Source organism: Balearica regulorum, chromosome 13 (genome assembly GCF_011004875.1).
Source record: "Balearica regulorum gibbericeps isolate bBalReg1 chromosome 13, bBalReg1.pri, whole genome shotgun sequence".
Taxonomy (NCBI): domain Eukaryota; kingdom Metazoa; phylum Chordata; class Aves; order Gruiformes; family Gruidae; genus Balearica; species Balearica regulorum.
The window spans coordinates 14,615,317-14,628,038 of NC_046196.1; the positions used below are offsets into that span (position 1 = coordinate 14,615,317).

A 12,722-nucleotide genomic window follows, 5' to 3' on the forward strand; every position below is an offset into this window, starting at 1 on the left:
TTCCTATGTCACTGAAGCAACACTTGCTGGATTGCACTATGAGGCATTTAACTTCATGTTCAAACTAGTATTTACTTTAATCCATGTACCAGATCATTAATTCTTGCATCACTCCAATTTATGGACTTGAAATTTGTCAAACTTGTTACCACAAAACTAGTCCTTACCATCGCAGAACTGTACATAGAGATGTTTTACGCTCATAATTAATCATATCTGTTGTAACCAGGAGTTAAGCAAGCCAGACTTCTTTCTTCATAGAGAGGATCAATCAGTCACTTAAGGCTGATCAACTGTGGCCTGAAAGCTTTGGTGGAGGGTTTGATTGGTATTGTCAGTTGTTTCCTTTTTAAAAGGCTTCTTACATAGCTTGTACAAAATTAAACTTACAGAGCAACACAATTTTGTCTTTTCACAGTGACACCTCAGAATTACTTTAGAGGTGTTTGTTTGGTAATTTAAAAGAAGATGAAATTTAGGGAAAGGGAAGCTAGTCCTGATCTAAGTATATGCCAGCACCACTAAAAAATAGTAAAACTAGGCTATTCTCTTCTTTGTATCAGGTATTTGAGTGTTTTTTGGAGCAGAAACATTTACCTGTTTTTTTGGGGGGGGAGGTTGCTTGTTTTTGAAACAAGAACATGGTCTGATATAAAATGGTTATATTATGTATTGTCAGTCAGATTTTTACAACTCTTTTTTTTCAGTGACATAGGCTGTCCCATCTGGATCAGTAGATAAGGATACTGTGCCCCATGCATAATACAGAAAAAGCTACTAACTTCAGAGAGCTTGCAACATCAGTTACATACAATGTGTGAAAACCACCAGTATTTTAAAACATTATCTAAATTCCTTTTTATGCAGCTCCTTGGTCAATAAAGAATATGGGTTTGATCATTTGTGCAAAACCTAGGATACTCATACGTCTGGTGTGATTTTTTTATTTGGATGCATGTAAGATAGTAAGTTTCAGCGAGGATTTCTGCTTTTAAGGATATGGCTTTGAATGTTTTTATATGTCCAGTAATACGCATAAGTCATGCCTTTCTAATGCTCCACATTATTACATGTTTATTAAATACTTTCTTCACCTGATTAGAATTTACACAACCTGTAACCATTTCCATCAGGCAGAACAGGTTATTCACTTTGTTAGCTTTGAAGCACTGCATTCTCTGCGCACTGAACAGCAGTAAAATAGCTAAAACTAAACCTCAGCTCTGAAACAGGGTTCTTCCTATACAGCAAAAAAGTTTCCCAGTACCTATCCAAACCCTGGCAGCACAACCACTGCCTGGCCAAGGCCTGGGCCTGCATTCGACCCCTCTGGCACTGGTTACTACTCACCCCCGGCAGGAAATTGGTCATCTGCCCTACTGCAGCTCCTCAATCAGGTGCGGAGGTCAGCAGCTGCCGCTTCAAAGCAATTAACGAAAAGCATGATTAATTTTGTTCCACCAGGCCAAAGCAAGTGTGCGTGTGGATGTACGTAAGTGTGCCTAGCTCCTCGCAGAACGCGAGGGCCCCGGCCTTGTGCCTGTCCGGCCGTGCCCAAGCCCATCCCTGGGGCACTACCGAGACTGGGGACGCCAAGATTCCCACCCTCACCGCTTCCCCTCACCCCTTCCCTCCCTTCTGACAGGAGAGGCCGAGGACCCCCGGGGTATCCCCCTCCCCGCTATAGCTCCCGACCCACAGACTGGCACTTCCCGGGCCGCCCCCTCCCGCAGCCCCTCACAGGAGGCCGGGACCGCCCGCTCCCACCGCCCCAGAGGGTGTGTCCGCCCGGGCCCAGGGGAGGAGGAGAAGGAGAAGGGGAGGGAGAAGCCCCCGTTCTTACAAAAGCTTCCCGGGCGAGGAGCGGCACGTTTGTCCCGCGGGGTAGCAGCCATGCCCCTGAGGAAACCCGTGGGCAAGCGGCGCAGTTCCGACTCGGGCGTGGAGCCCGACCGCGGGGCCCTCTCCCAGGAGAAGAAAAATCAGCGCATCGCGCTCTTCCTCAGCGACTTCGACCAGCAGGGTAGGGGCGGCGGCGAGGGCCTCGGGGCTCTCACAGGTGTTGAGGCGGCTCCCGGCGCGGGTCGGCGCGCTGGAGCTGCCAAGCACGGCACTGAGGCCAAGCACCGCGCTAGCGGGGACCGTGGCGGTATCGCTGTTGCCCGCCCGCCTGCGCTTCCCTGCCCGGCGGGAGGGAGCAGCGGCTCCTGGCGAGGAGACCCTCCGCGACGGAGGCGGGCGGCGAGGAGAGAGGAGCCGCTCGCCCTGTCCCCTGAGGGGCGCCGCCAGGCACCCGAGCCCGCGCGCGGGCCGGCTCCGGGAGGGGACGGCCTGGGGGCGAGCGGGCCTTAGCGCCCGGCGCCGCCTGGCGGAGCCCGCGGGACCCCTCGATCGCGGGCGGGCGGCGGCCCCGGCCCCCTCCTCCGCTTGGCCGCGGAGCGGGGCGCAGCTCTCGTAGGTGTGCCCGCACCCTGTCTCTCCTCAGCCGGAGGAGGGTCTGGCTGGTGGCGACTTCCAGGCGCTCTGCCTCCCGAGTCAGATTACCCCAGATAAAGCGGTAACTTTCTTTTTTAGGCAGTCTACCAGTGCTTATACTTGGAAATACGTAACACATATGGCACTAAAAGCCTGTTTTGTTTTAAAGCCAAGGAAAATATCCAGGAAATGAAGAAAGAGCTTGATTCGCTTTTGCAAACAGCTGAGAAGGCGTTTACAGTGGAGCTGCTGAAGATGCCCGTTGCCATCAGGAAAATGAAAAGAAAAGACTTGCTTAGTAAGTGTGTGTGGCCTTACATTTGTGAGGGATGCAGGCATCGTTAGAGCGTGATGGACCCTTGACTAGCGTGAGAACCTGTCAACTTGGTGGCTTTTATGAAAAAGTTTGCTTTCTCTGCTGCCTGTCGTAAGCTAATCAGCAGTGGTATTATGCTGCAGGTGCTCCGTAAGCGCTCTTGTTCAAATAGACTGACCTGTGTAACACAGGGTATAGAATTAGTAGGTAACAGTGTATAGAGTCTGGAGCCTTCTTTTTTGTGTGCTATTAAGTCATCTTATTTAAAGCCTGAAGATACAAGGAATAATTACACCTCTAGTATTTTCTGTGCATGAAAATGTAAGGACTTCTTTCCATCTGAATCTGTTCTTCCTAGCCACAGAGATTTTGTTAATTTGAAGTCTTTTACTACTGAGCCTTTCTCATCTAGTCATTTACCTATGATGACGAGCAAACAAGTTTAATTTTAACCTCACATTTATGCAGCAGTTTAAGTTGTGGTGTACAGTCAGCATCAGACGTATATTCTGGTACGAAATGATGTTCTTGGAATCTACCTGGCAGCTAGAAATTGCAGGAATCTGCACAAAGATCAAACCTAAGACTCTTGAAGAACTTGAGTTTGCTGTAAGCCTTTGCTGAGTATGTGTTTCGATGTCTTACCTGAAAACTTCTGCCTAAAAGCATTAGCTTTCAGCAGTGCACTGTATGGGTTTTTTTCTTTGAATTCAGGTTATATACTGTGTGACTACACTTAGTATTCTTTCAAAGATTAAACATACTGAAATGGCCTAAGATTTTCATTGTTGTTTTGTAGGAGTGACTATCCTACAAGACTTGAATCTTGTTCAAATATGACATATATGCTAGCTAAGGTTAACTACTTAAGCAACTGTAATCCTGAATTACTTGTTCAGCTTCATAGCCCATAAGATAAGAACCTGCAGTAATAATTATGTAAGTAATAGTAACATAAACAAGCTATACTTTCTTGAGTTACAGATTTGCAAGGAGGGGAGGAAGTGGCTCTTGCTGCTGCGGTGGTAAGTGTGTGTTTTCAAATTTTATCACAGCTTACAGAATAGAAGTCTTCTCTCCCTGAGAGAATGTCTGAAAACATTTCAGACAAATAATTTTGTTTGGCTGTCTGTTTAAATAGAAGATGATATGAAAAAGCTAGGCAGACAGCCATGGTGCAGTTATAAACATTACCTAAAGCTTTAGGGTCATCTGCAGGCAGAAATCCAAATGTTTCTGAAAAAATAAATGGGTGTTTAGCCAATCCCACTTCTGTCACTTTCTTTTATGCCCTTTTATTATCCTATAAGAGGTAGTGAACTATGCATTTACTGAGCAAAATCTGTTGACTTTCCCTTGTCAGATAAACGTTTTTATTTTTAGACTGACTGCTCTCTAGAAGACATACCAAACCCAAAACTAGTGAGGACCAACAGCAAAAAAGGCAAGTCAATCCATTAATATATAGCTTGGTTCTTAAATTTTCTTTGTTTATTGGTTTGAACTGAGCATTTGTAAAGTGAATGTTAAGCCTGAAGAATGTAAGAGGGAAGGGTGTGTAACCAGAAGTATAACATACAGGTCCCTCAGCATTCAGCGTGGAAGATCATGAGCTATGCTACTGTTGAGGTACTTTAGAACGTGAGATAAGAGTTTCTACCCTTTGGATTTATCACTGAAAATGGCAAGAAGATTTAAATGACTTGTCAGTGCTTTACAGTATACCAGAGGAGCTAGGAAAGTCACCCCTATTTTCTCACAGGTTCCCCTTTGACCTCCTGCCCATTGAGGTTTGTCAGGAAAATTCCGTTCCTCTTCATGTTCTGAAATATGCAATAAGGAGGTCACTACCACTGCAATGTAATTCTATTTTGTCTGGGGGTTGAAGGGTTATCTAGTGTCTCTTAACTGTCCCGTGTGTCACAGTGTCTGTGACAAACACAGAGTTTGCTTTGCACTCTGTCCCAGGCGAATGACCATGGAATAACAGAATTGCCTCAGAGCTGTCAGTGGGGAAATAGCCCTCAACCAAATGAGTATGAAGTGGTGTTTTGTGTTCTTCATGAGATTTTTATTTTCCTTGTCTTTCTAATATTTTTCTAGTTAAGGTAACTACAATTGTTGAATATGAAGATGCCAAGCATACTTCTGCAAAGAAAATATCTAAAAAGGTAAGTTTATTCTGAACAAACAATGTGAGGGTTTAATCAGTTCTGACCTGCTATGAACCCTGCTAGATCCATGACTGGGCAGGCCAGTGGCCTGCTGTTTGTTTAAAACAAATCAGTTAGTTTAAATTCAATACATTTTAAGTTAAGCAAGGCTAAACTGTATAGTAAATTAATTTCATAATAAAATATTGTATCTGTACTTCTGGTAACTGATTCACACAGAGTTGCGAATATTGGCATAGTCATTCTCTCTTGACTTGCCAGTAAGTCTTGGTGGTTTGAGGAACCATTTTTTGTTAAAATTTAAAAAAAAAAAACAAAACAACCCTCAACTCCGTGTTTTAATACATGCTTTTCTATATTTGAATGACTTGTGCATTCTTGTCCACCTTGATCTCTAAACCAATTAGCACAGGTACCATCTCGGTCTGTCTGTGCAATGCAGTGCCTCAGCCAGACACTGAAGTATGTAGCAAGATGACAATAAAGACAAAGATTATATGTGGAGTTACAGGCATTAATTATAAGAGGGCTTACAAGTTGAAGGGTGTATATTAGAAAGGTGGTTGTTTGTACAGAACTTCAGTATGAACAAATACATTTTGGCATTATGAAACTCTTCGTTATACATTTTGGCATTATGAAACTCTTCGTTTGGAATGCTTATTTACCACTTTATGTGTATGTAGAACTATTTAAAAGGCAGCACTATGGGCTTAACTGTTTGGGTTATTTCAACAGGGAATTCTCAGAGTTATTTTTCCCTGGAAAAATCTATCTATCATTGTACATTAAAATGCCACTTCTTTTAACTGCAGTCTTACATATACATTTTCAGGTTTCCAAAACAAAGTCGTTGGTTTCATTGGCCTCTGGTTTAAATAGCAAACTGAACCCTCTTTCTAGGTAAGACTGACCCTCGATAGCTTATTTAACTCACCTGAACTTGTCAATGCTGAATAAAATTCTTTTCAAATAAAGTAGGTGAGACGTGAGCCCAATAGGAATTCATCTGACAAAGATGTCTTCCATAACCTGAATCAGATGCATTGTAGTGATGTGAACTCTGAACAAAAAAACACCTCTAGCTGATGAAGGGATGTAGTTGTATCTCTCACTGAACAGTGCAGAGTTCTGAATCTATGTAATCAGTGTAGATTTCCAAACAATACTTAATGGAAGAGAGTGTGTAAGGAAAACATCCTCTTTGCTCTGCTAGGACTCATGAATTGTGTAATAATTGTACCCTCATACATAGCTTGAAAGGGAGGTGTCATTAGCAGGAAAATACACACTTGCAAAACCACCTTAGAGCTACTTACAGTCATGATGGACCAAATTCAAGTATCACTGTAAGATCTAATGAATTAAGAAATTGGTGAATATCTGCATGAAAAATCATTTTCTTTTTAAGAAGCTCCTGCTATGCCTGTGGCTCCAGTGTGCATACTTGTACCCACTGGCACTTATTTTGATACATTCAAACTGTCTTCAGAGAAACGTAATTTAAATAATGTATCAGTGTTTAATGTGCCTAAAAGAAATTAAAAAATCTTAGCCAGGTTTAATTACTTTCTTGAATTGTGATTATAGAATTTTTGGCTCCACAAAATCAAAACTAGAGAAGACTACTTTGCCTGGGGAAGTCTAACTTTTCAGTGTTTGAAGGCTGCTTTTATTCAAGTACACTAACACTGGGCCAAAACCACATGCCCTTACAATATCTCAAACGTGTGCAGGAAGAGACAAGAGGAAAGAGTGAGGTCAATTTCTGACATCAAGATTTCTGTGAACAGAGTTAAAATCCAAAACTGGAAAAAAAATTGTTCTCTGGATTCAGGTCCCTACACAGGATGAATATCCTGAGAACTAATCCAGAAAAATGAATTCCTGCTGAAAAAGAAACTTCCCAAGAAACTTTTTGCACATTCAAATAGAAAGCTGTGGATGCTTCCTTAATTATACCCAACTTGGGTTTTGCAGCCCTCCCCTACCTACTACATAAACCATCCTTTCATTCCTCTGGTGTTAGGTCCCACTATATCATGTCTACCTCAGGAGGGTTTCTTCATGTGTATATACACTAGATCTCTGTCATGGAGCACTTCAATGTTCTCTAATTCACCAGCTGTCTGTCTTCATCCTACCTAAAACTCTGCAGTGGAAGTAGATGAAAATTAAAATTTAAAAAAAAAATTTTTTTTAAAGTCTGGTCACACTTCTGCAAGTGTGACTGAGGCCGTTAAGTCTCTTGCTTCTGATTGCAGTGCCACAAATTTCAAAGCCACGCCAAAGGTATCTAAGAGGTAAGGGGGTTTTGGCTTGTTCTTAGTAAATAATTTTTTTTAAATACCAAGATGCTATATATCTACCTTAGTATCAATCTAGATACTAATAATCATCATCAGTCTAGATTTAATAGATCCTCATGGTCTGCCACTAAGTTTGGTAGTGGGGATGTGAGCCAGTCACACCACCTACTTTGAGTGTAGGTATTAACATGTTCTCATGGAGGTACAGGATTTGATGTCATAACTAAGCCAGCTTAAAACCCCAGAGATTTAGTATATAAATTCTGCTCCCACCCACTGTTGTTTAAAGGTATAATTTACAGGTTAAACTGAGAGCCCATACTTGATTAAAATGTCACAAATGCTACTCTTTAAAAAAACAAACCAACCACTCCTAACAAAAACCAAAACACTGCCCCCCCCCCCAAAAAAAAAAAAAACAAAGCAAATAAACTGACAATCAGTTCTTTGCACATTGAACAGTTAGGGTTTTCAGTTGTTATCATTTTCTATACACCACAGAGTTTTGTTTTAGTAGAAGTCATCAGCTGAAGTGAGGGGGTGAAAAATTTAAATGACTCATGAAACCAGCATGTGGCTTAGTTTCACCGTGGCCTGCTATAAATTTTGGCTTGTTTCCACGCAGAAGATATCCAAATCTTATGTTTTTTTAAAGTGGAATAAGAACAACTGCATCATGAAAGAAGCTTAGGAATTGTGTGGCGTAAGGCATGCCCTGTACTGCTGAGAGCTAGCAGCCTCAGTGTTTCTTGGTATCTCCCTCTGTAGTAGACACATACAGCATGTGTCTTACCTTTAGCCCTGAGGCATGAAGTTTGCTGTTTCCAAAACTGTAAGCATTCACTGTTGATATTTGGAGAGTGGATATTCTTGTTACCAAGTGGTCCAAATGTCAGCTTGCTTGCTGGCCTGTACACAGGCTTAGAGGGTTGCTGCAGTGGTTCAGGGTCATAAAATGTTACCTAGTGGTGCTACTAAATGCTGATGGTTGGATTTCCCATAGTCTTCTGGCAGAACTGGAGAAATTTAGACATGATTGCCTTTCTGTTAGGTATGTTTGCTACTACTAGCATTTGTTTCATGCTTGAAAATGTCTTGCACAGCACTGGAAGTTAACCTCAGAGTAACATTTTTATTGTATTCTAGTGCTGGACTGCAACAGACTGTTTCAAGAACTGTACCTACCAGTGGAAGAGTTCAAGGCATGTTACTAAGAAGTAAATCAGTACCCCAAGATAAAACCATTCCGTTTATAAACATTCCCCTGGCTGATGGACAGGTAAACTTCTTTTTTTAAAACAAAAAACAACCTACTTACTTATAGTAGTTGATAAACTGTGAATAGTCTGATAGTGATAGCTTTTGTTATCCCTAAATGAGTTGCTGCTAAACAAAAGGAAAAATGGTGACTAAAGTGTTGCAGCGCAGCAGGGAAGATGATTTTCAGAAAAGCGGGTGATGCAAGTAAAAACTTTCAAGTAGTTTTTATCTTAAAAGTGTTTCTCTTCACGTTTAGACACTCTGTGCAGCTGGTGGAGACCTCCATAATATTGATGTGCAACTACTAAATCAAGATACAGTGCAGCATATTCATAACTTAGTGGTAAGCTTAAACTAGTACACTTAAATATAAATATTAGGTGTCTAGTCTCAGGTTTTCAAGTGAAATACTGTCATGAATGCAAATTCTAAGTGCTTTAACTCTTTTGAGGTTAAGCTTAAATTGGCATAAGTTGGAGGGGGGATAGGGCAAGGGAGAACCAGGGAGGGGAGAACTGCTGCACATAGATAATGTGTAAAAGTAAATGCATTAATTAAGCATGTGTGATTTGGTAATTGCCTGGGGGACAACAGAAGCATAAACTCTTCCTTCTAGATTGCTCTGGTGTCTCTCCTACTATGTGAGCAAACTGCCCTTCTCTACCTCTTATTCATAAAGGCTCATAAAGCTACAGCTAAGTTTCAATTTTTTGCTATAATCTCTCTATTATTGTGTTCCTTGCTGATTAAGAACTATACTCCTGTTAATTCTCTGCTGCAACTGAATAGTAACTGCCTTAACTTTGGTTCAGGGAAGTAAATTGTTTTGAAGCAGAATGAAGTTGAATAGAACTTTGTAGCACATAGTGCCTGAATCTCCTGAAGATGCAGCTACCTGGGCTTTTGGATGAAATAATGTGCAGCACTAGACATCTACCTAGACATCATAAATCAGTTTACAGTCTTGCAGGTATTTAGACTTGAATGCAGCTAGGAGTTAAGCTAAAGGTCTGGAAGCTGTTGCATATTTTACAACATGGATCTGCCTCTGTAGGTAGAGAACGGGGGAATTGCTTGCTGCTTGCTTTAGCAACAGTGACTTCTTTATTTTTTCAACTTCTATTGAGTAGATTGAAATCAAATTGTTTTTTCTCCTGTTAGAGTGAGCTGACTGTACTATGTGGAAAGGCAACTGCTAAACCAAGTTAATGGAACTGCCTTGTGATTACAGAATATTTGTGACAACCCTTGCTGCCTCTGAAACATTTAGAAGAATGTCTATAATGTCTTAATAAAGTGTATACTACCCAGTAAATTTTTTTATATAAAAGCTTACAATGTGATCTGTGTATTACTAAATACCTGTTATCTCTGTGAAGAATACAGAGGCATAAGAAAATAATTCTACTTTTCCAGCTTCTTTATAACAGGCTTAGTTAACATCTAACTTCCATTCACAGTAAAATGAACAGTAATAGGTTGTATGTAGGAAATAAGTATCAACTCTGATATTCTCAATAGACTGGGGGGGTTTTACATAACTGTAGAGCTCTTTAATGTCATTCTTCCATGTAGTGTTGGTTTAGTACTCATGTTTAGTCTTCCCAGTATGCATTTCTTTGAATCTAACTCTGGAATCAAGCTGAAATGCAAGTTTCTATATTCTTGAATAGTGTTTTAAGGCATGTAACTTCAGTTCTGTGGTGGCATATATGAATTTGACACAGGAATAAAATGTATTACAAGTCTTGTGCTGTGACATGACAGTAACATGCAAGATGACAGGTAGTAACCTAGACTTGCTGTAATTTATAGTGTCAACCCATTTTTTCTAGTACTTATGTACTTTGGGTAACTTATAGGAAAAACTTTTAAATACCTTTCCAGGTAAAGATGCCAGTCCAGCTGTCACCCTGCTGTGGGTACTTTAGTATTTTTAGAACTGGAGGATGCACTTGAATTTTACTCCACCAGTGGTGATTTCAATTAAAGTGCTTTCACTGTTGTAAAGGATGGTATGAGAGACTCCTATACTCTTTGAACTAAAATGTTAGTTTAAGAATAAAATCTAGATAAATTTGTCTTCTGTTCTGCTTCCACCCTTGTTTTACTTAAGGAAATGAAGGTCACAAATTTCAAATAAGGTAAAAAAAAAAAGCTTTCCAAGGCATGGGAGAATAAAACTGGTAAAGAACATGAAATTAGCACTATTGAACCTATATTAAAATAAGGTGCTCTCATTTGGTAACTAGGAATAAACATCTTGTTCAGATTATACATGAAGTTTACAGAACATTCATGAGTAGTTAGAGCTGTAATTCAGTAGTTTAACCTGAATTAACATTTATTTTCTCTTAAATTGATAAGAATGCGATATCAATGCAGTATCAGCAATGCAATATCAGCTTTTGATTATTGCAGACAAATGGACATTTTTAACATGAATGATTTTTTTATTCCCATACCACACTAAGGTAATCAAAATTGCAATGCAGTATTGTACACTAATTGTGTATTTACAGTTTTTCACACTTTTGGAAGTGTTAGGTATGGTGGCCTATCTTTCAAAGCACACCTTTATGGATCTCACTTGGGGTTTAGGTATGGTGGTAGTCATTAAAATTGCTGCTAGTGTTTAATCCAGTCTGCTCTTGTTAAAGTATTTTCTGAGTTGCAATTTAGAGATTAGTACTTTTGTAATTAAAATGCTACTACTTAAAGTGTTTCTAGGCCCTGACACAAAGGGCAGATTCAGAGGAGTACACTGTAATGAAGGACTCTTCAATCAACTGAAGTCATAGTGACTTGTCACCAAGCTAGGAAGCCTCCAGAACTCCATTAAATTTGGTAAGAGCCATACAATTGAATGTACCACACCTCCTTTACATGGATTGTTTGAACTTCATACTTACATCAGCCTAAGGCTATAGTGGAAGGTTATGGGTTAATATGTAATACTTCCCATTACATCCTATTTAGAGGGCTGAGAAATTGCTGCATGTTAACAGATAAGTCTGACATGTTTCATTTTTGCAAACAGCAATAATCATTCTTCCCCTGATTACTTCTGTTGTCTTTGCAAACCTATTTTTCAAAAGAACACAGCCTCATCTTTTATGTGAAAAAGAACCACACCACTGTCAGCAACTCAGCGAATTGAACACACTCAGGAGGACAGATAAGACTGCCTGAGTTTATCTGTCCAGCTTCTTGATGCCAATACTAAAGATATAAAAGCATCAACTAGAAAATGGTTTTTAAACACTTCTAGTTATCACTTTTCCTTCCTCCCCAACATACAGAATACTCATTTGTTAGAGGTGGTACTATAAACAAGTACTTCAGTTGCAGCTGTTTATTACTGAGCAGATTCAAATAAAGTTTACTTCATTATTTGGAGGACAATCACATTGGCCCAGTTAAAGGACCCATGTGACTGTCCTATGAATAAAGTTAAATAGCTACATTAAGCTTCAGTAGTAAACTACTAAAGCATTAGTAACTTTAGTCTTATATTACTTGGAACTTAAATATTGAAACCAAGACACTGTAAATTATGAATTTGTCAACTTTTTCTACACTACAAATTTGTAAAGGGATACTCTCTTAGTAGAGGAGATATAAGGGCAACTCTGAAGTAGTCATCTCTCATTGTAAGATGCTGCTGTGAGGAGCCTAAATCAGTTCAGTCTCAGGACTAAACCAGAACTAGACTAATTCACACTATGTACAGTGATCAACTTCTCTACCCCTTCACTTCAGCATACTATACAAAAAGTTACCAAGAATCCCTTCCTCTATCCCTGCCCCCCCCCCCCCAAAAAAAACCAACCCCAGTTTGAAAGTAAGGAGATAAAAGTTTAGAGTACATACTCTGTTTTCCAAGGAGGTAAATCCTAAAGCTATTACATAAAAGCAGAAGGCAGGCATTTTAATTATTTAAGCAGTACAGGTTAAAGATGACTGACTGGGAGAAACACATCAGGAAAAGGGATCAGTATGTAGCCATGGCTTCATGAAAGCCAACCTGAAGGTTTAATAAATGAAAATAAAGATTCACTAGACTAGAATGCCACAGCATAAGAAATGAATGCTTAAATGCAGGTCAAAGTATTTATTCTTGCTTCAGTTTTAGAGTTTATCACAAGGATGTTCAGCAACACTCAAATGCCAATGCCTACCCAAGCA

The 12,722-nt window shown here is 40.2% G+C and overlaps 1 protein-coding gene across 4 annotated transcripts in view; it reads left to right on the forward strand.

Annotated features, from left to right (window-relative positions):
• The first annotated feature begins 1,853 nt into the window (after window positions 1–1,853).
• The window catches only part of LOC142603774 (borealin-2-like), an 84,365-nt gene continuing 73,496 nt past the window's right edge, over window positions 1,854–12,722 (forward strand). The window contains exons 1-10 of one of the 4 annotated variants that reach the window (XM_075766079.1): window positions 1,854–2,023; window positions 2,645–2,773; window positions 3,770–3,816; window positions 4,175–4,235; window positions 4,895–4,962; window positions 5,801–5,868; window positions 7,230–7,268; window positions 8,421–8,553; window positions 8,791–8,877; window positions 9,696–9,830. In XM_075766079.1, the coding sequence (XP_075622194.1) occupies window positions 1,894–2,023; window positions 2,645–2,773; window positions 3,770–3,816; window positions 4,175–4,235; window positions 4,895–4,962; window positions 5,801–5,868; window positions 7,230–7,268; window positions 8,421–8,553; window positions 8,791–8,877; window positions 9,696–9,743 (810 nt within the window). In that variant the 5' untranslated portion in view covers window positions 1,854–1,893 and the 3' untranslated portion in view covers window positions 9,744–9,830. Of the gene's footprint in view, window positions 2,024–2,644; window positions 2,774–3,769; window positions 3,817–4,174; window positions 4,236–4,894; window positions 4,963–5,800; window positions 5,869–7,229; window positions 7,269–8,420; window positions 8,554–8,790; window positions 8,878–9,695; window positions 10,559–12,722 lie in introns of those variants that run through there. The other 3 variants (XM_075766081.1, XM_075766082.1, XM_075766083.1) reach the window with 3 other exon arrangements.